Source organism: Buteo buteo, chromosome 9 (assembly GCF_964188355.1).
Source record: "Buteo buteo chromosome 9, bButBut1.hap1.1, whole genome shotgun sequence".
NCBI lineage: Eukaryota > Metazoa > Chordata > Aves > Accipitriformes > Accipitridae > Buteo > Buteo buteo.
This window is the reverse complement of record NC_134179.1, coordinates 25,841,231-25,869,194: the sequence shown is the minus strand read 5'-3', so window position 1 is coordinate 25,869,194 and position 27,964 is coordinate 25,841,231. Positions and strand designations below refer to the sequence as shown.

The 27,964-nt window shown below is 42.9% G+C and overlaps 1 protein-coding gene across 1 annotated transcript; it reads left to right on the top strand.

Moving 5' to 3' along the window:
• On the top strand, positions 1-27,964 carry IFNGR1 (interferon gamma receptor 1). Its single transcript, XM_075035801.1, has 7 exons — positions 1-218; positions 14,938-15,052; positions 15,464-15,636; positions 17,136-17,296; positions 18,046-18,223; positions 20,594-20,709; positions 26,577-27,964. The coding sequence occupies exons 1-7, from the start codon at positions 131-133 to the stop codon at positions 27,066-27,068; spliced, it is 1,323 nt and encodes a 440-aa protein (XP_074891902.1). The 5' UTR covers positions 1-130; the 3' UTR covers positions 27,069-27,964.

The following is a 27,964-nucleotide window of genomic DNA, read 5'->3' as shown; positions in this document are numbered from 1 at the left end:
GAGCGCGGGGAGCGCGGCGCGCAGGCGCCGGAGCGGAGCGGAGCGCAGCCGGGCCGAGTTGAGCCGAGAGGAGAGTGAGCCGGAGCTTGGCTGGCCCCCGCGTGCGCGTCCCCGACCGCCGCCGGACTCCATGCGGGCGCTGCTGGCTCTCCTGGCGCTCGCGGCGCTGCTGGCACCCCGCCGGAGCGCGGCCTCCCGCGGGGACCGGCCGCCCGCAGGTAACGGGCCGGGCCGGGATGGGACGGGCCGGGCCGGGCCGGGCAGGCAGGCAGGCCATCCACCCCCCTGCCCGGGTCCCCTGAGGAGCGCGGAGCGGGGCGGTGGGCCCGGAGCTGGCGGCGCCGCCGCCGCCGGTGTTTCGCCCTTTCCCGGAGTCGTTAGCGAGCGAGCGCCGCCGGGGCCGCGGTGTGTCCCCCGGCCTCGCGTCCCTGCCGCCGCCCTCCGTAGGCACAGGGAGCCGGAGGGGAAGCGGTGGGGCCCGCCTTGCCCCCTGGAGGGCGAGCAGCAGGGCGGCGGCGAGGGAACCGAGTCCCGCTTCGTTCAGCTTCGTACCCCAACCCCCCCCCCCAGCCCCCGGGCCTGTGCTGCGTCGTCCCGCCGACGTGACCCGGTACCGGTTGAACTCTCTCTTGGGTTGCGAGATTAAACTTTGCAGTGGAAGTGATCTAGTGGCGTGCTAACTAGTTCTGGTAGCACCACACTGTCAGCGCATTTGGAGACGTATCTCTGCTGTCCGGTTACTGTTATGGGCATAACCCCTGGCTTTATCACAGCTGTAATAAATGGTGACAGTCATTTACGGTAAGAGTGGCTGATACCAGCCGTTATTTTAGGTGTTTGCACATTTCGTCACGTAAAGCAAGAGCAGGGTGTGCATCAAACAGGCCTATTCCGCTGTACTTTATAAACGCGTATGTTCAAAAAAGCAGAGAAACGGGGAATTGCAATGCAAAGATGGGGAAGTGCAAGACTGGGAAGTCCAAACGAGGTGTCAGGATCATGGCCTTGACCACAGGTGTGGGGACACATTTCAGCCAAGCACTGATGGGGAGGAGGGTGGCCTGCCAGCAAAGAACAGTCTTGTCTCTGTTTGGAAAGAGTTGGTGCAAGTAAATCATGAAAGAAATGCTCAGTCTGGTTTACAAGTTTCACTTCAAACTGGAACAGTTCATTAAAACCAGAGATTGCTCTCTAATAGCTCGGGTCGAAAGAGAATGCGGATTTAATTTTTAACAATATTGTGAGCAGTATACAGGGTGTTGCATGTTATGCCCTTTATGAAAGGGCTTGAAATAGGAAGCATGTCCACACGTTAGATAAATGCAGCAGTACTCTCCTGAGCTTTATCAACAAAGCAAGATCAGTTTACCTAAAATGCTGCTTGCAGCTGGTCACAGAAACACTGATGATGTGCCCAGGCGCCTCGGATTCTGCAAATGCATAATGCAGATTCACTAAGACTTCTTGTAGTTTAGATCCATGGCCAGGTGGAGTGACTGAACTTGGTTGCCCTTGGGGATGGGCCGCGCCGTATGGGATTTTGGAAAACTACTTAGGTTTACCTGATGTGGACTAGGAGCAGTAAAAATGGTAATCTGCCTGCTGACTTGTCCCTTGGTAGTTTACAACTTGAGGGTCCAGTTTGTTTGACTTGGTGGCTGATTATTAACCAGTAAACCTTGCAGGGAAACTCCCTTTTTTCACATTTCAGCAGTAAGGAGGCTTGTTGTGTTAAATACTGTCTCTTGAGATCTGACTTCACCTCTTTTAAGGGCATGCTTTTATTGCCGATAGAATATGCTACTTCTACATGGCATTAAGCAATTTTAAGGTAAAAACACAATACCAGTAAATCACTTAGCATAAAACAAACCTGCCATAGTCCAGCACAGCAGTTACCTCTGTGTAAGACTACAGAATGGTGCTGTGGTGTAGTTGATGTGGCAGGCTGCCTAGAAGCAAAAAGCTCATTTTTCTGCACGTGAGTGCAGCAAACCCTCAGGTGAAAGGAGCAGAATATACTTCTGAGTTGGGTTTTGGAAACACAGGCAGAGTTTTTCTGGTGACTTGCTCTCAGGTTGGCCACGGCCTGTATAACCATACCCTTCAGAGACTTCATAATTTAAGCAAAAACTTAGGTTTTTTAGTGAACAAAAACATGATGAAGGGAGTTCTAATAGATATTGCTGTGTATTAGCTGAATGAAAATGCTGGTTATATCTGTAATGATGAACTAATACCATGTCCTTACTTCATTATTACATTGATGCAAGCAGACATGCTGGCTTACAGTGGAAGGATGAATGTAGAAGGGGAATTCTGAAGCATGTTTATGATGCTTTCCCTTGCAATGATAGTGATTTTTTTTTTTCTTAAGTCTTAGTAGGTCTTTCAGTGTGCCAAGCATGTAATAGGTATCTCGAGGCTGAGTGTGTAATGAGGAAATGCCCAGTCATCTTGGTCTTCTGTTGTAGGACACAATTTTCCTTAGAAAAGCCAGACAACCGAATAGCTAAACGCCCCCAGCGTTTCCTAAAGCTGGGTGCTTAAACATGTCTGCATTGATAGGCCTGTGACTCATCAGTGGAGCAGGGCCTTGTTGATGGGAACTCTCAGTCTGCATTTAAGTATCTGGAAGAGGAGGTCCCTGGTCAAGATTATAGTAGCAGAAGATTGGGAGACTGTGATGGTTCAGGTGCTTATTGCACACTGAAAGCAAGATTTCCAAGGTGATACGTGTACTTCATTTTTGCAGCTGTCTTCCTGTTGTGTGTGATGATCTTGGTGGTCTTGATTTGTTCTTTTATGGTTCAGATTATTGGCAGTCATAGCAGTTGTCTGTCCAGCTGCAAACAAAAAACAAATTGGATGATAGAAAGTGCTGTATTTAGATATCATCTGTTATAATGACTTCTCAGCTACAACAAAAGGGAAGAATAGTCATAAAATAGATAAAACAATATTTAGCTTCTATTACAGCAGTTTTTAAAATGTCCATCTTGTGCAAGTTACTGTAGTTTAAGATGGTGATCCAGGTCTTCCGCTCCTCTCGGTACAGCATACCACCTTGCAGAGATTTTTATCATAAACACTGATTTTAAAAGCTCTGTGGAAGTGTCAAACCTCTGAGCACTGAGAAAATAAAAACCTGTTGTAAATAGAAGCTGTAAAAATGCACTAAATACTGTGTATAGTGTTTATTCCTGATTCCTGTGAAATCATTTAAGTTCATTTTACTAAATATTTAAAAAAATAATAGCTTTAAATTTTACCCTTGATTTTCATACTCCCTTTGTTTGTAAATTGAATGTGGTTTCCTTTATGAATTTAAGATCTTTTGAGAACTTCTGGTAGAACTTTGTGCATAGAATTGCTGTTACTTGCACTAATTTAAGCTTGTTTTTAATAACTTTAAGGAAGTACCATCAAGGTATAAGAGCAACATTACAAGAGAAGTGTACGTCCTGCGTTTCTTTCAGAGGGATAAATGTAAGTGGGTGAAGGCAAGCACATGCAAATCTTTCCACATATGCTATGTGGCTGGTGCCACTTGGAAGAAGGCTGGGCGGGTAGCAGGAACAAAATTCTTCATCACCTTGCTGCTTGGTGTTTGCTGATCTGTCAAGCTCCTGGCCAAAACCAGCCTACAGGCAGTCTCCCCTCCAGCAGGCTGACAAGACCAGGAACTGGGCTGTTGATCTCTAGTGCCTGGCCTGCCAGAAGTGCACAGTAGAGATGGATGCATGCTAACCCAGGTGTGCTGCCCTGAAGGGGAACGCAGCAGGGGACAGAGCCCCACCTCTGACCGTCATTTCCCATTTCTCCCCATGGCACAAGCTTGGTGCTCTTGCAGCCTGTGCTAAGCACTGACCCCTTCCTGCTGAAATTCCATCCTGCAGTTTTGGGCAGTGCTCCTAGCTCTCTTCTAGCCCCCAGATGGCTGTACTCTGCTTTAATACAGGGCAATTTGGTTTGATTCAGAACAGATTGAAGTGAGACTCTAAATGATTAAAGAGGACCATTCTAGAAGGAAATGCAGTGTTCAGTGTGGGAGCAGCTTGGAACACCTGGCATTTTTCAAGAGTGACCGTTAGAATTCGTTGTGCTGCATGTTTGCCAAGCCTTTGAAGAACTAGTTTTACAAGGTCAGGTTGGAGGATGGCCTTGTGTAGGCCTGGTAAGATGTGGCTGAAGACAGTCATGAGTATGTGTATGGAATGTTTTTATCTTTAACTGTTCTGAGGACTGGCAAACATCCCAGCTGAGCCAGATATGCCCTCCTGTGTTAGTAGTATTGGCTGTATGCCGTTAGTTCTTTCTAGATCTTTGTTGAAACATATATAAGTTTGATTATTTTGTGAAATAAAGGGAATCTTGCACAGAGAGCTTGAGCACTTGATTCAGTTGCCGCATTCAGAAACAGATTCAATTATTTTTATGTGCTGTTTTTCACCCTTAGCACAGACTTGCTGCTCTCTGAATCCATTTTTCAGGCTGCTGGCTGCCTTTTTGCCACTTTCTTTATTTCTTTTTTTTCTTTTTGCCTTTTGCGGTTTGTTTTTTTTTTTTTCATTGCTTCTGCAGGACTCTGCAGCAATACACATTCTCAGGTAGTGCAGATTTAGCTGATCTTTATTCCCTTGTCTTCTCTTTCAGTGGTGGTGAAAGCTAAGGAGAATCACTTTCTTACACTTGTGAAGTCACCAAAGCTCCTACTCTTTCTGGGTGTAGTTGAAGTGGATATATGAGCTCAGATGGACCATGGGGCTGGCATAAGGAAGGTGCACCATTTTCCCAGTCAGGGACCCACAAGGGACTGATTTGTTAGCATTGTATTTGACTGTTTTTTAACAGGCTAAATGAAGAGTTACCCACTTGGCATGAATCCAAAGCAAAGTTCAAACTGTTGTCCCGCTTGGCCTATTGAAATGGCTTAAAACTGTTTTCCTATGATGTATCACTTGGGGATTATAAGGATTTGTTTGTTTTTCATGGAAATCCAAAAAAGGAGCAGACTTTCAAAAGATGTTTTTACTTGTTTTGTCACAGTTTCTTTCTAAGTTTTCAATTTGTGCTTTTAATCTGTATTTCAGTGCCCAAATAATGTTTAATAGGCCCATGCAACTTGAATGAACTCTGGTTCTTTAAGTCACTGTTGTCTCACATAGCTGTACCATAGAGTCTGCATTGTGGACTCACCTGGCCCTGTTCTGTTACATGCATTATTGCACTTGCAGTTAAATTCCACTTCTGTGAACAGTGGTGACAAATGCCTCTGTGTGTACAGTAATGCCTCGTGCCCTCTGCCAGAATGAGGGAAGGAACTTTGGTGTTGCACGATACAAACATCATTTTAAAGGCTGTCTTGTTTTTACATCTCTGAAGTGTCCCATTCTCCAGTTCATTGATTTAATTTTTGCTGTTGGGTGATGCATTGCTGAGACTCAGTGAACAGGTGGGACATGTATAAAAAAATATTAAGTCCTTCTGTATATGCTTTAAAAATAGATTTTATTGAATATATGGCTGCTTCAAACTTGTATTTCACGAGTACTTTCCATAGGTAGTATTGTTCAGGAGCATTTATATAGTGAACAAGATAGCTTGAAACCAGACTACTATAGAAATCTTTCTTGGTGTGCATGTGTCTGCTGAGATTTGTGAAAGATGTGTAGTGTGGTGGTTTGGATTTGGGGAAGTAAATGTACAAAACAAGTTAGACTTGTAGATACAAACAAACATTTTCTGGTTTGATGGATGCTTTTGAAGCAGAACTATTATCATATATTGTGTGCAACTAGTGGATTAGTTCTATGAGTTATCTTCCTTAGTCTTAGAAGATACAACTAGGTACACTTGTTCCTGTTACTTTGAAAAAAAAAAAAAAAACCCCCAAAAAACCCCTTGTTACTTAGCTGCCTGAAACCAAGCACCAGATATTTGCAGTAAAGCAAAAGTCTTCTGGTAGCATTTGGTTTTCAATTTCCTCCCACATGTATTTCCTTCCTGTTCGCTATGCAGGTTTGCTTAAGATGTAAATGTCTCCAAAACTTAAATACATTAGTTAAGATAATTGCACATTGAGAAGATATTTGATTATATATGTATATAAACACACACCACAGTGGTCACACCTGCTGAGGTCTTTGCCACCAATATGGCAGCAGTAGTTAGTCTGCATTGTTTGTATATGAACAAATAAATATTCACATTTCTGTCTGAGTTATTATGTATGTTGGTTATAAACTGATGCAAGTGTGAGTTTGCTCAGATAAACTGTGTGGTTGCTTTCCCGTGTCTATTCTTTATTAAATGCTCAACTTCTGCGTCACCCTGTGATCATGCTTGTGTTTGCTTTTACCCCTCCCTTACTCCTAGCCTTGCTTTCCAGTGTTCCAGTTCTTTATCCTCAAAATTCAGGCACACCTGGTTTCTTCTAGTACTCTTAAAAAAATGTAAATCTGGCTGGACTACCTTTGCCTTTTATTGCTTTATTCTCTGGACATAGAGCTGCTGTCTGAAGTTCCTCTTATGTTCCACAGTGCACATACACAATTCAATTTCTGTATTTCTGTGAAAAAAATTGTTCTTGCTGACCTTTCTGTCAGTATTGCTGTCTTACAAGGCAAGGTGAACAGAGCTAACTGCAGATGGAAATTGCTGCATTTGAACTGGAGGCAAACCAGAACTTGAGTGTCCTGTATCATGCATCACAACATCATTTGCTGATCAATTTTCTTTTCACTTTTTCCACACTTAGTTTCTCACTGTTTGAATTTACACTTTGAGTGTTTCTGCATTTATGTTTATTATAAATTAGAAGGAATTTTATGTTTAAAGAGTACCATTGCGGCACTAGCCACTGTCATCTTCCTCCAGTTGTGCCTGCTAAACAACATAGAACAGGAGTACATGTTTAAAAAATTAATGCTTCATTGTGGGTTAAGTAAAACAGTATTCACATAAAGTATTATGGCATATTAACTGGCAATATGCAGAAATAGCATCTATGAAGATTAGATGTTATCACACTGAAAATCTGCAGTGTTCTCTATGGTCTGTAATATTGATGCTGCAGTGAAACGAGTCTGGGGTGTCCCAAGGCTCTGCCTCTGCACTGGCTGGAGGAGAAATCATTAGAAGTCAGATAGACAGCCTGAGTAAAGGGGCTGTGAGCTGGATAAGGAAGACCATTTGATTGATTGAGGAGGGGCATGCAAGGGAGATAACAAACCTGAAGAAAGGCACTTGTCTGACCAAGGTGCTAAAAGTAGACTTTCCGTGGGTGATCACAAGCTGATCCATTTTCCATGCCTGTTTTGAGATCCTTTGGTCTGAACTATTGCAGTGCTGAGCACTCATTTCTGCATCTTCAGCTGCTGTCACTTGTGCTAAGGTTCTGTGTACTATTGCTAAATGACCTGAAGAACAAGGTCCTTGGCCACTCAAATTGGTTAGGCAAGATCTGCAGGCAGAGATAGTCTACCATGAAAATAACCAGTGTAATTAGGGAAGGGCGATGAGCTTTCAGGCTTTCTTTGACTTTAAAGTAGAACCAGCAAACCTCAAAAATAAATACAAGCTGAGAACAATTTACAAATGACTTTACTACATATCCATTAGAGCACTTGAGAGACAAGATGACTGGTGCCTGTAGAGAGTAAGGGAAGTGGTAGAAGGAGTAGTAAGGTGTCAACCCTTAGAAAAAGAGAGGGAGATAATTATTCCTCTGTGAAACATGGAGAGGTTAATGAGGTGAGAGGAGGTGTGCTATAAACCTGTTTCTTTACTGGCTTTTGTTCCTAAGTAGAGTTATGACTTTTAGCTTCTGAGCTCATGCTGAAAGGTGTCCTTTAGGTTTGTCTTGAGGATATGGAGTGAAAGATCAGAGACGGAGATAGTGCTTGACTAACTTGATCACTGAAAGCAAAGTTGTTAAAAGCGAGGATGAAAACAATGAGCTGATGGTATGTGTAAACTCGTTCCTGTAAGTGATCAAGGACAACTTGCAGTGCTATCGGAGATCTTGACATGGTGGTGGTGACGTTCTTGGTGGCTGGTAGGGTGATTTATATGGTGCTATAATTTGTGAAGAAAGTTGTCTTTTCATGAGGAAAGCTTGTTTTCTGCTAGGTACTTTGTAGTCTCAGAGCTGGAGCATGTTAAAAATCATCTCTAGATGGAAGAGCAGAGAATTAGTTTGAGTAGTCTTTTATGGAGCTGTGGAGGAGTGACTTGGCAGATTCTTTTTAGTTCTAGTTGATTGCTCAGCACTCACAAGTACTTCAGAGTATTACATTCCTGTGCCACTCCTCTCCTGATTTATACTTGTGCCCAGTGTTACTCTGTCCCAGGTGCAGAATCCAGCATTTGGACTTGTTAAATTTCATCCCGTTAATTACTGCCCAATACTCCAATCTATCTAGATCCCTCTGCAAGGTGTCTCATATCTTGAGAGAGTCAACAGCACCTCCCAGTTTAGTATCATCAGCAAATTTGCTAATGGTGCGTTCAACTCCTGCATCCAGATCATTGGTAAAAGTACTGAACAGAGCAGGCCCTAGAATTGAGCCCTGAGGAACACCGCTGATGAGCGGTCACCACCCAGATGTAGCCTCATTCACTACAACCCTTCAAGCCCTGCCATTCAGCCAGTTCTTCACCCAGATCACCAGGTACCTGCTCATCTCACAGCTGGACAATTTGTCCAGAAGAATGCTGTGAGGGACAGTATCAAAAGCCTTAGAACAATCCAGCAAAACTACATCCACTGCCTTCCCTTCATCCACTAGGCAGGTGACCTTATCATAAAAGGATATTAAATTGATTAAACAGGACTTTGCCTTTGTAAACCCATGATGACTGTGTGTGATGATCATGTTGTTCTTTAAATGTCTTTCAATAGCACCCAGTATGATCTCCGTAATTTTTCCAGGTACTGAGGTTAGACTAACAGGTCTGTAGTCTCCTGGGTCTTCCCTCACACCCTTTTTGTAAATTGGAATAGTCCTTTCCAGTCAGCAGGGACCTCCCCAGACCTTTGGTAGGTGATCAAGAGGGGTCCTACTGTAACATCTGCTGGCTCCTTCAGTGCTCTGGGGTGAATCCCATCGGGCTGCATGGACTTGTGAACATTCAGCTGACACAGCTGGCCGCTTACAGTTTCAGTGTCCACAAATGGTAAGTCACTGTTCCTGCACTTGGGGTCCTCTGACTCAGAGGACCAGGCATCCCAAGGTCTATCAGTATTATTAAAGACTGAGGCAAAAAAACCCCAACCAACCAAACAAAAAAACCCCACATTGAATGATTCTGCTTTTTCTTCATCCCTATTAGTCAGGTGACCATCTTCAGCAAGTATTGGTCCAATGTTTTCCTTGGACCTCCACTTGCTACTAACATACTTAAAAAAGCCCTTCCTGTTATCTGGAACAACACTGGCCACTTTCAACTCTAGTTCAGCTTTGGCCTTTTGTGTCTTCTCCCTGCGAACCATGACTCTAATCCTCCCACAAAGCCTGACCTTGGTTCCAGACATCATTCAATTTCTTTTTCCTTCTGAGCTCTACAGGGAGTTCCTTGTTCAGCCAAGCTGGTCTGCCCCTCTTGCTTGACTTACAAAGCCACAGGATTGCCTGCTCCTATGCTTCTAAAGGTGGTTCTTAAAAGCTGACCAGCACTCATGGACGCCTAAGCCCTCAAGACCAGATTCCTGGGGAACACTGCTAAGGAGCTCCCTGAGTAGTTTAAAGTTTGCTCCTTTGAAATCAAGGGTAGCAACTGTCTCTGTACAAAATTAAAATGTGGGGATGGGAGGAAGAATGAGGGAAGAGAAAGCAAAGTGGTATGTAACTGCATAAGTAAAAGCCATGTAGCTTCTACTGGCAGTTCAGATACATTCTAGGATTTAATTTTCCGCTCTTTTGTTAAGCATAATTTTATTTGTATAATAGTACACAAGTGAAATGTTGTTAAGACTTGCTACACTGTGCCTTAAAACTAAATATTTGAAGTAACATTTGTGTTCTTTGACACCTCCTCTGCCAACTTGTCACCTTTTTTTCTTGTGGTTGAGAATTTGATGATTGTGTTCCTTTTTTCCAATAACTGAAATACCACTTCTGTACATATTAAAACATAACTAAACCACAGCACCATTTGCAGAGTGATGTATGTTACATCTATCAAATCTTCGTGGTTAATAGCTTATCTCAGCCTCTGTGTATTACTTTCTGTAGAGTGTTGTCTTTGTGGTCTTGTTCTCAAGATGTGAAAATTGTTTACTTTCCCTCAGTGTATCACAGAGTGAAGTTGAAGCACTTGCTCTGTGAACAAGCAGCAGTCTAGAACAGGTCAATTATGAGTTACCTGTCAACGTTTCACAAAAGCTATATTAAGACAATATTAAGGATGCCAAACCAGACATTGAGAAGCTAAGAAGTAACAATTAAAATCAATTGAGTGACCTTCATTTTTTTTGTCCCTCTGAATGCCATGTGACAGCCTTCAATAGTTACAGGATCATGTAATTTTCCTTCCCCTGCAGCTGCTCCCCCAGTATCCTTGTCACTGTTGGTGCTTAGAACAGAAGCTTGCTGTATGAGGAAATTATCAGTGCTGCTTTTTATTTTTGTATTGCTTACTATGTTACCTCTGATGGTGTTTACTTAAACGTACTTCAAATGCTTTCCTGCATATGGAACTACATTACAGCTTCAGTGTTCAAATTCCTTACAAATGTTAGTAGTTTATTATTAGTATCACAGCTTTCTAAAAATACTGCTGGAGTGGTAAAAATGGCATTGTCAGAAATTCACGTTGAATCCAGGCTTTCCCCAGCATGCCTGTTGTCTTTTGGCAAGGCTGAGTCAGGAGACAGTAGGGATTCAGTAGGGCTCCCCTGGAGCACAGACCCAGATCAGAAGATCAGGATGTAGATGAAGGCCCATCCAGGGGGATGGGCTGAGTCAGCCAGCCTCATACATTCCGACAGCCTCTGTTAAGACAAAAAGGAGGGTAATTGTTGTAAGCAATTCCCTTCTGAGGGGGACGGAGGGCCCAATATGCAGACCTGACCCATCCTGCAGGGAAGTCTGCTGCCTCCCTGGGGCCTGGGTAAAAGACATTACTAGGAAACTCCCCGGTCTGGTTAGGCCCTCTGATTATTACCTGCTATTAGTTATGCAGGTTGGCAGTGATGAGATTGCAGGGAGAAATCCAAAGGCAATCAAAAGGGACTTCGGGGCACTGGGGCGATTAGTGGAAAGATCAGGAGCACAGGTAATGTTTTCCTCGATCCCTTCTGTGGCAGGGTAATATACTGAAAGGAACAGGAAAACACACCTGATTAATACATGGCTCAGAGGCTGGTGCCATCCATGGAATTTTGGGGTTTTTGATCATGGGGAAGTTTACATGGCACCAGGCTTGCTGGTGACAGATGGAGTCCAGCTATCTCAAAGAGGGAAAAGGATTCTTGCTCATGAGTTGGCGGGCCTCACAGAGAGGGCTTTAAACCAGGTTTGAAGGGGGAAGGGGATAAAACTAGGCTCACCAGAGATTAGCCTGGGGGCAGCATGCCAATGTTGGGGGTGGATCCAATAGCCCAGCTCAAGTGCATCTACGCCAATGCACACAGCATGGGCAATAAACAGGAACAGAACAATGGCTACCAAACAGCCATTGTGCAGCAGGATAGCTATGACTTGGTCGCTGTCACAGAAATATGGTGGGACGACTCCCACAACTGGAGTGCTGCAATGGAGGGCTATAAGCTCTTCAGAAGGGACAGGCAAGGAAGGAGAGGTGGTGGGGTGGCTCTCTATGTTAGGGAGTATTTTGATGGTACAGAGCTCCATGATTGTGATGGTAAGGTCAAGTGCTTATGGGTAAGGATGAGGGGGAAGGCCAACAAGGCAGATACTGTGGGAGTCTGTTATAGACCGCCCAGCCGGGTTGAAGAGGCAGATTAAACATTCTACAAGCAGCTGGCAGTAGTCTCACCATCGTGTGCCCTTGTTCTCCTGGGGGACTTCAACTTTCCTGACGTCCGCTGGAAATACAACACAGCAGAGAGCAAACAGTCTAGGAGGTTCCTGGAGTGTGTGGAAGAGAACTTCCTGACACAGCTGGTGGGTGAGCCAACCAGGGGAGGGGCCTTGCTAGATCTACGGTTTACAAACAGGGAAGGACTGGTGGGAGGTGTGATGGTTGGAGGCCGCCTCGGGCCTAGCGACCGTGAAATGATAGAATTCTCGATTCTTGGTGAGGCAAGGAAGGTGGTCAGCAAAACCACCACTATGGACTTCCGGAGGGCTAACTTTGGCCTTTTCAGGACACTGGTTGAGAGTGTCCCTTGGGAGACAGTCCTGAAGGGCAAAGGGGTCCAGGAAGGATGGACATCCTTTAAGAAGGAAATCTTAATGGCTCAGGACCAGACTATTCCCATGTGCTGCAAGACGAACCGCTGAGGAAGATGGCCAACCTGGCTGAACAGGGAGCTTTTGCTAGGAGTCAAGAAAAAAAGGAGAGTTTATCATCCCTGGAAGAAAGGGCGGGCAACTTGGGAGGAGTACAGGGATCTTGTTAGGTCATGCAGAGAGGAAATTAGGCAAAAGCTCAGCTAGAACTCAATCTGGCCACTATTGTAAAAGACAACAAAAAATGTTTTTACAAATATGTTAACAATAAAAAGAGAGCCAAGGAGAATATCTATCCTTTAGTGGATGCAGAGAGGAACATTGCCACCAAAGGTGAGGAAAAGGCTGAGGTACTTAATGCCTTCTTTGCCTCAGTCTTTTGTAGTGAAACCAGTTACCCTCAGGGTACTCGGCCCCCTGAGCTGGAAGACAGGGATGGAGAGCAGAATATACACCCCATAATACAGGAGGAAGCAAGTTAATGACTGTCTACACCACCTGGACACTCAAAAGTCCGTGGTACCAGATGGGATCCATCCAAGAGTACCGAGGGAGCTGGCGGAGGTGCTCGCCAAGCCACTCTCCATCATTTCTCAGCAATCCTGGTCAACAGGGGAGGACCCAAATGACTGGAGTCTTGCCAATGTGACGTCCATTTACAAGAAGGGCTGGAGGGAGGATCCAGGGAACTACAGGCCTGTCAGCCTGACCGCGGTACCAGGGAAGATTATGGAACAGTTCATCTCGAGTGTGCTCACACAACACGTGCAGGACAAGCAGGGGATCAGGCCCAGTCAGCATGGGTTCATGAAAGGCAGGTCCTGCTTGACCAACCTGAACTCCTTCTGTGACCAGGTGACCCGCCTAGTGGATGAGGGAAAGGCTCTGGGTGTTGTCTACCTGGACTTCAGCAAGGCCTTTGACGCTGTCTCTCATGGCATACTCCTTGAGAAGCTGGCGGCTCATGGCTTAGACAAGTGTACTCTTCGCTGTGTAAAAAACTGGATGGATGGATGAGCCCAGAGGGTTGTGGTGAATGGAGTTAAATCCAGTTGGCAGCTGGTCACAAGTGGTGTTCCCCAGGGCTCAGTACTGGGGCCAGTTCTGTTTAATATCTTTATCAATAATCTGGATGAGGGGATCAAGTGCACCCTCAGCAAGTTTGCAGATGACACCAAGTTGGGCAGGAGTGTTGATCTGCTTGAGGGTAAGAAGGCTCTACAGAGGGATCTGGACAGGCTGGATCGATGGGCCAAGGCCAGTTGTATGAGGTTCAACAAGGCCAAGTGCTGGGTCCTGCACTTTGGTCACAACAACCCCATGCATCACTACGGGCTTGGGGAAGAGTGGCTGGAAAGCTGCCTGGCAGAAAAAGACCTGGTTGACAGCCGGCTGAATATGAGCCAGCAGTGTGCCCAGGTGGCCAAGAAGGCCAACGGCATCCCAGCCTGCATAAGAAATAGTGTGGCCAGCAGGAGCAGGGAGGTGATTGTTCCCCTGTATTTGGCACTGGTGAGGTCGCACCTTGAATGCTGTGTTCAGTTTTGGGCCCCTCACTAGAGGAAAGACATTGAGGTGCTGTAGCGTGTCCAGAGAAGGGCAACGAAGTTGGTGAGGGGCCTGGAGCACAAGTCTTATGAGGAGCAGCTGAGGGAGCTGGGGCTGTATAGCCTGGAGAAAAGGAGGCTGAGGGGAGACCTTATCAACCTCTACAACTACCTGAAGGGGGGTTGTAGTGAGGTGGGTGCTGGTCTCTTCTGTCATGTGGCTGGAGATAGGATGAGAGGAAATGGCCTCAAGTTGCGCCAGGAGAGGTTTAGATTGGATATTAGGAAAAATTTCTTCACTGAAAGGGTTGTCAGGCATTGGAACAGGCTGCCCAGGGAAGTGGTTGAGTCACCATCCCTGGAGGTATTTACAAGATGTGTAGATGTGTCACTTAGGACATGGTTTAGTGAGCGTGGGGGTGTTGGGTTGATGGTTGCACTCAGTGATCTTAAAGGTCTTTTTCAACCTAAATGATTTTATGATTCTATGATACTGCAGCTTTGGTATTCTCCCCCCCCCCCCCCCCCCCGCCCCATTCAGTTTCTGAGAAGCAAGAGAAAACTACAGGAGCTGGGCCAATCTGGAACTTCAGTAAATTCATACTATCTGTCTTGCTGGTATATCTGTATAGTACCAACATAGGAGTATAATCATCACAGCTTATAACCTGATACGGGCTACCTGATGGACTTGCTTTCAATGGGCATAGGCTATCTGAGATTCTGGGTTGCAAACAGGAAGAAAGCTGTCTCTATAGGAGAGAAGAATAATAAATCGGCTTGCAGGGCTCATGTGCTTGTACTGGTGACAAACTAGTCCATTTGGGTGCAAGTATTTGCAATTTTTATGTCTAATTTTTCCAGTAATATCTAGCATGTTGCCTTTTCCAAATAATTTAGAAATGTATTTGGCTGTTCTTATTTTTTTCCTAGGTCTGTTAATCAAAGTGCACTTGTTCTATTTCTTCTAGTGCCTTCACCAACACAGACTGCCATAACATCCGAAAATTTCAAAACTATCTTGCATTGGCAGTACCCACCTATGTCTGAAACTCCTCATTTTATTGTGGAAATCAAACCTTACAAGTAAGTTCTTACTCTTTTGTCATTTCCCATACCTGATATTCTCTACAAGCATATAAAAGCATTCAGTCCATGGTAAATTCTTTTGTTTCTATGTGGTGAAGTCATGTAGGGTGAATGTTGCTAGGTGTAAATTAAGGCAAGATTTGTCAAATAACAGAATGGTTGAGCTTGGTGGGGACCTCTGGAGGTTATCTGGTCCAACCACCCTGCTCAAAAGGATCACCTAGAGCAGGTTGCCCAGGACCATGTCCAGATGGCTTTTGAATATTTCCAGGGATGGAGATTCTACAACCTCCCTGAGAAACCTGTGCCAGCGCTCAGTCACCCTCACAGATGTTTTGTCACAGGCAGTGTATTGTAGAATCTTGTGCAGTTGAAATTGTATTAACTGTTACTTGATCTGTTTTACAGCTTAGGTTACTATAACATCGTCTCAACTTGTGTGAACATTTCAGCTCATTTTTGTGATGTCTCAAGGGAAATACGTGACCCTTTTGTGTCTCACTGGCTTCGAGTGAAAGCTGTTGTTGGGTCACAACAGTCTGAGTCTGTTGAGACAAATGAGTTTATTTTGCAAAAGCATGGTAAGTTCCATCATAAACTAAACCTTGTAATTTTTCCCCAAAATTAAAAAAGTTAGTAATTACCCTTTCTGTTGTATTATTGTGTCTTATTTGGGAATATTATAAAGTCAGGAGTCCAGGATGAAATGAAGCATGATGCTTGTTTATTAGGAACTTCCGTAGTTCTGTCTCTGTAGGAACTTGTTAGCCCTGTCACTGTGGTATCTAAATATTTTCTTCAAAAATTCTAAAGGCAAGAAAGTGATGCTGATGGTGCACTCTGTACATCCTTCCCATATTCTTGCCTGGTATCCCAGACACCAATTTAGGGTAGGAAACTGCCACTGGAAGCTGTGGACCTTTAGGCATCACTGAAGTAGTATTCAGGTGGTTGGTGATGCCTTGCTCGACACTATAATCCCATGTACTGACAGCTTTGGATGTCTAGATACTATCTAGAAGCTATGGGAGTCCACTGTAGCTGGATAACTAACGCTCATTCTTCATGGAAATCCTCTGGGCTGCTTCAGGAGAAATCACAGTTTTTCACGTCGTATCAATATGTAAAAGTAAATTGTGTGTCTAGACTCCAGGCCAACCTGTTTAAAACAGTGGGGCAGGCCCCAGCATTGCATGATGGGCAGTGCAAAGCAGACACAACAGAGGGAGGAAAGACTGAGAGACTTCCTCTCATACTTGCTTCATTCTCAACATATGGCTTTCCAGCAGGACATTGCCCATGAGATTCTACCTGACTTGGACTATGCTTTAGATAGAGCTGGATTTCTGCATTGCTGCAGCTGAAGAAGTGGACTCCTTTTTCTGCTATGATTCCCTCCCCACCCAATAATCCCATGACTTGGAATCAGTGGCTGGTTTCTAGTGTTTGACAAAGGGACAGAAGTCACGGTAATAATGTTGAGTTTGACAATTTGCAGAAAATTGGTAGCCATGTATGGAGGAGACAGACAAAATGGTTTTCCCGTTGAACAAAAAACTCATATGTTTAGTCACATCATTAGATGCCAAAAATTCACATAGGCCATTGCCATGGGAAATCAGGCTTCCTAAGTACGGTTGCTCTCAATGAGATTTGTTCAGATTTTCAGATAGCCTTTGTTTCAGTACAGTATTGTTTTTAGCTAAGTGTGATTTATTGTGGGATCTAGTCAGCAGTATTTTGTGTTCTGTTCTCGTTCACAGCTATATGTTTAATTGCTTTGTAAGTTTTTTCTGTTGTCAGTGAGCTGAATTTTTATGGCCTTGTGTGTATGGAAAAGTTGAATTGCTTAACAGTGAAATTCTGCGCAGAGAATCTCTGTTTCCATTTTAGAAGCAGATTCATGAATGTATCCAAATGCCTCCGTGACTTTTAAGTGTCACAGCTGTGCAATATTAACTGCATTGAAATAAACATGTAATTCTTCTCAAATCTCTGATGAATTTTGGAAAGCTAACTATAAATAGCATATTTTATGTTAAAAGCTTTGGCCTAATAGCAAAGGTACAATGTGTTGCAGGAAAAATAGGACCACCAAAACTGAATCTCTCAAGGCATGGTGATAAAATCATGGTTGATATTTACTATCCTGCATTCCCATCTGTGGAGCTCGTTCCTTGGATGGAAGAGATTTATTCAGAGCCCGTGTACGTGGTGACTTTTTGGGATAGTAAAAATCAGGTAAGTTCCAAAATGAAAACTCCAAATTAAAAATACTTGTTTATCTTAAATGCATAAACAAGGAGTTCACTCCTGTGACGCACAGAACCAACAGATACTAAGAAAACAGTTGAATGTAACATAGGACCACTGAAGCCCTAAAATGTCAAGTGTGTCACAGTGAGATATGTGACTGGCAGGTCTGGATTTTAGTTGTCCAAATGGGCGCCCTGTAACAAAAATGAGATTATTGCATTAGCTGTACACAAGATGGAGTTACTTGATCCCATGATATTGTTTCTGCATACATGCTAAAACATTGGTAACTTTACTTGTGCCCCTTTCACTTGTCTGGATAGACCTTTCATTTAAGAAGGTTACCTTTCAAGATAACCTTTCAAGGTATTGATACCACTTTGTTTAGCAATCATGGAGGGTGAACTTGAGGAAGATAATAGTATGTATGTTTATTTACAGTTACTTTTTCATATGCATCTAGGTAGAAGTTTTATAAGTGAATTAAGAATGCAAATGTAGACTACGAACAGCATGTATTTTTAGCTGAAAGCACCATGGTCTGATCAAATACACCATCTTAAGGTAGCTCATAAGCCGATAGCTGAAGATCACACAGCTTTTGCAAGGCATATAGATGATGTAGGAGGCACATCTAATAGTGTTTTAACATTTTTGGAACTGTTGGAAGATACTGGAACATTTATATTGTTGTATTGAGTCAAATGATATAATGTGACTTTCATTTTTTGCAGAGTAAGGAAGAGTTCACTGAAGACAACTGTACAATATATGAATGTAGCCTCAACATTCCAGTTCCTGCTGAAGGTTCCACTTACTGCGTTTCAGCAAAGGGAAATTTCTATGGCAGTCTGATGGTTGGCACCCCATCAGAAGAAAGCTGCATTCATGTTCCTCTCAAGCAGACATTGAGTAAGAGGATTCTAAAACTTTAGTAAAAACATACTGAGTCTGACCAGCGATCTGTTCTAGCTAAGTCTTTGGCTGCTGATATAGCAATGGGATGACTTGGATGCCTATGGGAGAATATGAAAAAGGGGAAAGTATGGTCATTCTTTTCCAAATGCACTGTCCCAGTTCTAAAGGCCTTTAAAGATCATGTGTTATTTTCAAGTAAGCCTGACTTCTTTTTGCATGCTTTTCCTGCTTCATTGGTATTACAAAATCTGTTTCCATTGCATCTGATCATTGGTGTAATTAACAAATGACAAATGGATCATTCACCGAGTTACATGGTTTTCAGAAGCATTGTCTCTCTTTTCTAACAAATGATGTTTTCCTCAGTCTCATCACTGAGGAAAATGTATATAGACTTTCTTAAGTTTCAAGGAACTATAAACGTGTGGTCATAAAATTGAGGTATTGATGTCTTTTTCTTAATTAAAGAGAACAAAGGCAGCTGGCGACCCAACTTCAGATCTCTGATAACCTCCTACAAACTTTTTAATGTTACTTCATTATGGCCCAGAATTTCACTAGAGAAAAGAAATAAAATTAATAGAAGCAGTTGTGTTCATTCTTTTATGCACAAGAGCAGTGGTATGGTTGAGGGGGAAGACATTAAGGAGAGTCAGACTAGTAGAATCTTACTAGTAATAGTTAACAATTCTATGTTTTGGAATATTTCACATTTTAATTTTATTGTACACAGACTATGTGTAATTATTATCAGTTAGTATGCTACTGCATGAAAAATGTACAAATCTGTTCATCCCCATCTGTCATCTCTAATAAACAAAAAATTAGTTATGAAATTCCTTTACCTCTATAAAAACATGATTATGTTTATATAAATTGAAAATCTTCTGTTATTCTAATTTTTATTTACTTGATATAATGCTCTATAAATTAAGTTTTCTTGAGTGAAAAAAGGTGGTAGTAAATTGACAAATTCACACATGACAGCTAAGCATTCTGAGCTATGAGGAGGTGATTGGTGACAGCCAACATGGCTTCACTAAGGCCAAATCATGCCTGACAAATTTGGTGGCCTTTTACAATGGCGTTACAGCATTGGTGGATAAGGGAAGAGCAACTGACATTATCTACCTGGACTTGTGCAAAGCATTTGATGCTGTCCTGCACAACATCCTTGTCTCTAAATTGGAGAGACATGGATTTGATGGATGGACCAGTGGGTGGATAAGGAATTGGCTGGATGGTCACACTCATAGAGTTGCGGTCAATGGCTTGCTGGCCAAGTGGAGACAGTGATGAGTGGCATTCCTCAGGGGTCAGTATTAGGACCAGCGCTGTTAAACATCTTTGTTGGCAACATGGACAGTGGGACTGACTGCACCCTCGGCAAGTTTGCCGACGACACCAAGCTGTGTGGTGCGGTCAACATGCTGGAGGGGTGGGATGCCATCCAGAGGGACCTTGACAGGCTTGAGAGGTGGGTCTATGCAAACCTCATGAAGTTCAACAAGGCCAAGTGCAAGGTCCTGCACATGGGTCAGGGCAATCCCAAGCATAAAAACAGGCTGGGTGATGAGTGAATTGAGAGCAGCCCTGAGGAGAAGGACTTGGGGGTGTTGGTTGACGAGAAGCTCAACATGACCAAGCAATGTGCCTTTGCAGCCCAGAAAGCCGGTCTCATTCTGGGCCACATCAAGAGAAGTGTGGCCAACAAGTTGAGGGAGGTGATTCTGCCCCTCTACTGTGCTCTTGTGAGACCCCACCTGGAGTACTGCGTTCAGCTCTGGGGGCCCCAGCATAAGAAGGGCATGGACCTGTTGGATGGAGTCCAGAGGAGGGCCACAAGGATGATCAGGGGGCTGGAGCACCTCTCCTATGAAGACAGGCTGAGAGAGTTGGGGTTGTTCAGCCTGGAGAAGAGAAGGCACCAGGGAGACCTTATAGCAGCCTTCCAGTACCTAAAGGGGGCCTACAGGAAAGCTGGGGAGGGACTTTTTACAAGGGCATGTAGTGATGGGACAAGGGATAATGGCTTTAAACTGAAAGAGAGTAGGTTTAGATTAGATGTAAGGAAGAAATTCTTCACTAGGAGGGTGGTGAGGCACTGGAAGAGGTTGCCCAGAGAAGTTGTGGATGCCCCATCCCTCGGAGTGTTCAAGGCCAGGTTGGATGGGACTTTGAGCAACCTGGTCTAGTGGAAGGTGGCCCTGCCCATGGCAGGGGGGTTGTGACTAAATGATCTTTAGGGTCCCTTCCAACCCAAACCATTCTATGATTCTATTATGGTTTCTGAAGTTACTCTAACTGATACAGCAGTTGTTTATCTTTCCAAACTTCCTAACAGTTTTTGCTCTGACTTCTTAGGCATGCAATATATCATCATTCTGTGTGGTGTTACTCTGAGCCTGAGTCTAATGTTGACAGTATGTTGTGGCTGCAAGAAACTAAGGAAGAAGAACATAAAGCTGCCTAAGTCTTTGGTAAGTTCAGACTTCTTATCTGTGTCAGTTTTTTAATATCCAACTAGGTAACTTTTATAACTAGAACATCTTTATGCCTTTCTCATTTTCTTTTACCATGGTCTCATAGATGTTTAGGATTTATACCAGTCTAATACTCTGACAGCCTCTGCAACCAGATGCCTTGTGTTTGTTTTAGGGCTAGACTTCAGTCTCTTTTAACTGAAGTAGCAGTAGTTGGTCTAGCTTGAGAACTTAGTTCTTAAAAACTCCATGTGTGTGTACATAGACAGGTTTGTATTCGTTCTAGCAGCAGAGACACAGAACCACAGAATCGCTGAGGTTAGAAGAAACTTTTTGAGATCGTCTAGTTCAACCCTTTTGCTCAAACAGGGTCAGTGAGAGCAGGTTGCCCAGGACTTTGTCCAGTCAGGTTTTGAATACCTCAAAGGAAGGAGACTCCACAGCTGCTCTGGGCAACCTATTCCAGTGTTTAACCACCCTCACAGTACAAATAGTTTTCTTACATTCAGATAAAATTCCACATATTTCAGTTTGTGCCCATTTCTTCTTGTCCTGTCACTCGACACCTGTGAGAGTCCTGCATTAGGTGGTAATATTGTGATACTGCTAAGTGCTACAATGTTCTTGAAGTGATGTGCAGAGTAAGGGGAGAGGGGGAGTAATAGTGCTGTAGGAAGAGGGAAGAACAACTAGAGGAGATCTGTACTCACACTGCGCAGTCACGGGGGGGAGAGGTCAGCAGCTGCGCTACCTTAAAAACTCCTTGTAACTGTCCTTAGGAAACAGAGTGGATGTTCCATAGAGCAGCCGCACTCCTTGCTTTCACATCAGGCAAGAGCGGAGTATCTGACAAATACTGTTGTAATGTTCTCCTGGTGTCTCATTAGTCACAGCAACTGAACAATCAGCAGCAGTTGAAACAGTTTTCAAGAACTGCCATGTGAGGCAGTAGTAAATGGTAATCATATCAAGAGTGTATCTTCTCAGCGGATGCAGGAAGTCTCATAAGACTTCTAGAAAGAAGAGGCAATGATCTTCAATTCCATGTTCTGCAACTTCAAGACCCTTTGAAGTGACTCCTTGTCATGGTTTCAGCCGGGATGGAGTTAACTGTCTTCCTAGTAGCTGGTACAGTGCTATGTTTTGAGTTCAGTATGTGAAGAATGTTGATAACACTGATGTTTTCAGTTGTTGCTCAGTAGTGTTTAGACTATGGTCAAGGATTTTTCAGCTTCTCATGCCCAGCCAGGGCACCTGACCCAAACTGGCCAACGGTGTATTCCATCTAGACTCCATGGGTGATGTCCCATCTAGTTCAGGAACTGGGAAGGGGGGGGCAGGGATTCGCCGCTCGGGGACTGGCTGGGTGTCGGTCGGCGGGTGGTGAGCAATTGCCCTGCGCATCATTTGTACATTTCAATCCTTTTATTACTTACTGTTGTCATTTTATTAGTGTTATCATTATCATTATTAGTTTCTTCTTTTCTGTTCTATTAAACCGTTCTTATCTCAACCCAGGAGTTTTACTCCTTTTCCTGATTTTCTCCCCCATCCCACTGGATGGGGGGGGAGTGAGTGAGCGGCTGCGTGGTGCTTAGTTGCTGGCTGGGGTTAAACCACGACACTCCTTCATGGTGCAGGGGTAGCTCAACGCCTAAGATCCCCTGGAGCTTGCTTTCTTTGGAATAGAATATTAGGAGGTGAGATTGCACTGACTAAATGGAGATATCCAAGCCAGTGATGCTAGCAAGGTCCCTTTGTAGTAAGCAGCAATCTAGTCCGTCAACTTGTGCAGCACAAGATGATTCATCTCATTCTAAAATAGTACGTACTTCTGGTCAGACAAAACACTCTCTAAAATGCTTGTTTCTTGCCATGGACTGTGAAAGAGCCATGAGACTAGTTCAGAGATAGCCATGCACACTGTAGACTTTAAAAAATCAGATGGGAGAAACCTGTCTGACGGAATCTGCAGCTAGAGCCCAATATCAAAACACACAGGCCTGTAGAAAAAGTGAGACACTGGAGATTTTTTCATCTTCACACCAGTATGTAACTGTCTGAACATGTAACATTATGTCCTATGTACACGCAGTAATTCTTGTGAAGACCATTCCTATAGCAAAAGACAGCTCATCCAGAATGACAGTGCTATGCTCAATGGATCCATAGTTATTCTGGCTTCCCAGTACCACTGTGGTATTGCATCTAAGGGATCAGGAAAAAGAATGTTGCACAAATAGAATGTGTGCTGCTTAACTCCTGTGAGCTTCCTGATGCATGATCCAAGTTCACACTTTAGCTCACCTTGTAGAAACTCATTTGTGTGCCCATATTCTCAATTTACTGGGTTATATGTGATCTCGTGATTCCTAGGTTCCAGTGTTCCACAGTCTGGTTCACATGCCACATCATGCTTTGTTGCTCAGGAGCTGAATGAAACCTGTAACTTCTTACAAAGATTGTTACCTGGGTGGTCAAGCACTGAGACAAGTTCCCCAGGGAAGTGGTCACAGCCCTGAGCCTGTCAGTGTTCAAGAAGCATTTGGACCATGCTCTCAGCTGCATGGTTTAACTTCAGGGTTGCCCTGAGTGGAGTCAGGAGTTAGACTCTTATGATCCTCATGGGTCCCTTCCAATTCAGAATATTCTGTGATTCTGTCCATTTCCATTGAAATCTCTAGTGAAAAATAAAAATTGCAGAGCTCATAAGGGTAGTTTCAGTACAGGTGATATGAATAATGTGGGAATTTAAAATGAATAATTAGTAACTTATGATTAATTATTTTTATGATTAATCATTTAAAGTAATGAATAAATAATGCAAATGATTAATATGAATAATAAATTTAATGATATGAAGTTATCTCTGTAGACTTCTTGGAGCTGAGAGCCTGTCACTGACCTTTGAATGTGTACTAGATATTTCTCTCCTCACAGGTGTCCTGGTTTCAGCTGGGATAGAGTTAACTGTCTTCCTAGTAGCTGGTACAGTGCTATGTTTTGAGTTCAGTGTGCAAAGAATGTTGATAACACTGATGTTTTCAGTTGTTGCTCAGTAGTGTTTAGGCTAAAATCAAGGATTTTTCAGCTTCTCATGCCCAGCCAGCAAGAAAGCTGGAGGGGCACAAGAAGTTGGCACAGGACACAGCCAGGGCACCTGACCCAAAGTGGCCAACGGTGTATTCCATACCATGGGGCGTCAAATCCAGTATAGGAACTGGGAAGTGGGGGCAGGGAATTGCCGCTCGAGGACTAGCTGGATGTCGGTCAGCGGGTGGTGAGCAATTGCCCTGCGCATCATTTGTACATTCCAGTCCTTTCATTATTACTGTTGTCATTTTATTAGTGTTATCATTATCATTATTAGTTTCTTCTTTTCTGTTCTGTTAAACCGTTCTTATCTCAACCCGCTGGTTTTGCTTCTTTTTCTGGATTTTCTCCCCCATCCCACTGGATGGGGGGGAGTGAGTGAGCAGCTGCGTGGTGCTTAGTTGCTGGCTGGGGTTAAACCACGACAACAGGTTATGACCGTTGTACTTTACTTGAGCTTGTCTGAAAATGAAATATCTAGGGAGTTTTTTTTCATCTGTTGAAAGGCTAGGCAAGGTGTCCTGCCTTAGGACTGCTGCCTTCCAGTGATCTGCTTCCTGGTGGCTTTAAGTAGATGCTAAAACATCATTTGAATGACTTTTGGCAAGTTGGAATTCTCCAACAGAAGGAAAAATAAGAAACAGTAACCATCAAGCAGCTGCCTTTGCTGAGTCTCATGTACCCAAAGAAAAAAAAAATCCATTGCCATTTAGATCTCAAGAATTTTTAAATTGTCTTTTCTATGCTGTTCGTGACTCCCAAGAATAACGTCAGTCATGTACAGGTCCTACTTCCACAGTGCAACTGTCTTTCAGTATGGGCATTGAATGATTGCCTTCATTAGAGAAAATGTGCATTTAAATGTTTTAAACATCCTTATTCATAGTAGGATCCTACCAGGAATATGCATCTAGTGAAATGGGACAGATTCCTTTACAAGACTTCATTGTGCTAGTCTTCTGCTGCATCACAGGAATCTCATGTTTCAGCAGCTTAGCTGTACAGAGCTGTTCATTTTCTTTCATTTACCTCACAAAAAGTATTTCAAGAGGCCGTCTGCTTCCACGCACCATCTTCAGTCATTCCAATTTGTCCTGTGTGTGATTTGTCCTGTACTAGATTTTTGTCGTAAGATTTGTGATAAGGTCTTATCCACTTTAAAAGGACCCTGGCCTTAATTAACTGGTATGCTGTGAGCATCTTCCTCTGCTTTAACTTCACTGGGTTTTTTTTCAGTGCCTCTTACCTTTAAATGGTGGCAAATATTTTAGTGGGTAGAAAACACCCACTCTGTAAGAGAAAGACTCATTGAAAAGCATCAACTTCCATTTTTTAGCTCATACTTAAGTCAACTTTTCTGCTGTCTGCTGGTGCTTTTTCTGAGCCTGACAGGAACGATAAGGCTCAGTTCTCTCACTGTATCTATAGAACACTTATGGATACTAGGAAGACAGTTAACTCTATCCCAGCTGAAACCAGGACAATATTCACAAAACACTTCAGGATTTTCTTTGTGACTCTGGCTTTTTTCTTTATACAGCATATATTTTCAATTTGGAGAAATTGTAATTGTTCCTGTAAATTTCGACTGATATTTGCCACAAATAATTGTCATCTTACAAGAGAGAAGCTGCTTCATTAGCTTTTGTGCAGATTTTTTTTTTTCCTGTGAGTGTCTGTAGGGCAGTAACATAGTCTCCTATTTATACGTTTACACAGCATTAATATGTCGTGGAACCATGCAGGTTTTGTCAAGGTCCTAGTAAGATTTGAAATGGACTTCTCAAACTCTCCTCCAGAAAATGTGCACATGAAAATCACTGGGAATTCGTAGGTGGACAAGCCGTTAGAAAAGAAAGTTAAAGAAACTGTTGATTACCCTAACTGTTACGGATTCCTTGGGATATGTTATTTGTATGTATACTTGAGCCTGGTTTCCACTGGTGTATCTCCCTAGTCTGTTGAGACAGTGAAAGACCTAAAAGTTCAGGTGCTGTCGTTGGAGACAGGAAGATATGTGAGCACCTACACATGCCAGGAAATACTGCTGACATCCAGCTTAAGCACACTGGCTGTCAGTTTGATGGTATTAGATAATGTGCACCAAAGAAAAATATTAACTTAACTATGGTAAATACTTCTCTTTAAATAGCAACCGTATCTTAATTACCCTTGTTACTTGAGATGCTTGAAGTGAAACTTCAATGTTAGTGACACAGGAGAAATAACTAGGAAGACTTTAGCATAGATATGACTGCTGGGTATACATAAAGGTTTTCTTGTCATTTTAAAGATCTTTCCAAAGTTCACTTCACTCCCAGTTGAGACAGTTGCCACAAAATATTACAGTCCTTGCAAATTACACTCATTAGCTAAGGAATATGAAAGGTTTCCCCAGCTAGTTGAAGAGTATTACAGTTTTTTCTTCTTTCGCTGTTTTCCTCTACATTGCAAACTTCAAATTACTTAAATACGGTGGGTGACATGAAATGGATTTGGTCCTTGTAAATATGTTTGCACATAGAAAGCATTTTTGAAAGCTTGCATAAAAGCATTAATAAAACAGTTGAAATCATAGATATAGGCTAATGACGTTGCAGATTCTAATTTTGCTAATTTCTGGTGGGATTGGTTGTAATGACATTAAATTTGTATTATGAACTTGCATCTTTTTTTTTTTTAACCTCTGAACTTTGGCAGAAGATGAAGCCAATAAATTAGTAGATTATATGGAACAAAAAGTGATTTTTTTTTTTTTTTTCCCATTTAAGGTCAGTGTGATAAGAAACCTGAATACAGACAGCATTCTGGAATCAAAATCGGAGGCAAAATACATATCTGTAATGAGCTTCACGCCAAGCCAGTCAGAGTTGCCAGCGAATGAAGTAACCTCACTGGCGGTAGAGCCAAAAGAAGACATTGTTAGTCCTGAGAATTCCAGTGAAGGAGCATCTTCTGTTCTTCCCCCAGAGGCACCAGCCAAAGCAGAAGAGGTGTCTGTGCAGGAAAGCACAGAGGAGGTATCTTCTGATGACGAACAGAATCACAAAGTAAAAGAGAGTTATTTCATTTCTGACAGTAGCCAAATGGATATATGCAGTAACTCTTCAGGTCCAGAGGTTTCTGCCACAGAAATAAAACAAACAGTTGTGCCAAGCAGCTGTCTCAAGTTTTCTGGCTATGACAAGCCTCATGTTCCATTAGATATGTTGATAGATGTTGGTGAAGAACAGCCTGTGATTGCTTACAGGCCGACTGACTAACCAGGATAGCTGAAGTGTTTAACCAGAACTGAGGAAGAACAGCATTACTGAAGATTATGGAAAGTCTGTGTTGTATTACGAACGTCTATAAGTTGTACTTTTCTGATCCAACCAGAGTAACTAGTACACAACTTAGTACAGTAGGATCTTGAAATGGAACTGAAAGTAGTGCCTGAGAACAGCATAAAAAGTGGGGGGAAATTTCATAATAACCACTTTAGAAGTGTTTGTGTATATGACATAACTTGCTATTTCCTATTTGAAATAGAGCTCTTTTTTAACAGTACTCTATGGAGAACAGACTTCATGAAGGAGTATAAAACAGCAGCTGTATCATTATTCCCTTCTGTTTCAAATCCTTTTTAAAATTAATTCGATGAACATAATGCTTAAGTCCTTCACTTGGTTACAATAGAGATGTGCCAGAAATATTTTGAGAGTTTTTGCCTTTATTGGAGATATTATCTTGCTTGTCTTTTTCTTTTGAAGAGTATTTTTGTATTAAACGAAATGCTGCTATTTCTTTTAAGTAAGAATATGGCTGTAACGTTTTCCTGTATATCTTAAGAATTTGACTCCATGGCCAAGAACCAGTTATTTAGAGTCTTTTCTGCAATAGAAGTATGTACTTCCAGGATGGTTACTTTGTACATTTCGGTGAGAAAATTATAGACTTTGTCCTTTATAACTTAAGTGCTGTGACTAAAAAAGCTATTTTTAAAAGTGCTGTTATTTTTGTGTAGCTACATCTGTTTGGATCACCTAGGTATGTTGAGTAACCATGTCACATTCTGGATAACTCCTGTATTAGCATGCTGGCTGATCGTCATTGGAAAAAAAATGTGTATAATGGGTGGTTGCATAAATTCTTTTAAAAATATTTTCAAAATTCAAAA

Excerpts from the sequence above, each read along its gene's own strand:
- IFNGR1 (XM_075035801.1), top strand. The coding sequence starts at position 131 with ATGCGGGCGCTGCTGGCTCTCCTGGCGCTCGCGGCGCTGCTGGCACCC. Across the intron at positions 15,637-17,135 it reads GTTTATTTTGCAAAAGCATG|GAAAAATAGGACCACCAAAA; the intron begins GTAAGTTCCATC and ends AATGTGTTGCAG. Across the intron at positions 17,297-18,045 it reads TTTGGGATAGTAAAAATCAG|AGTAAGGAAGAGTTCACTGA; the intron begins GTAAGTTCCAAA and ends CATTTTTTGCAG.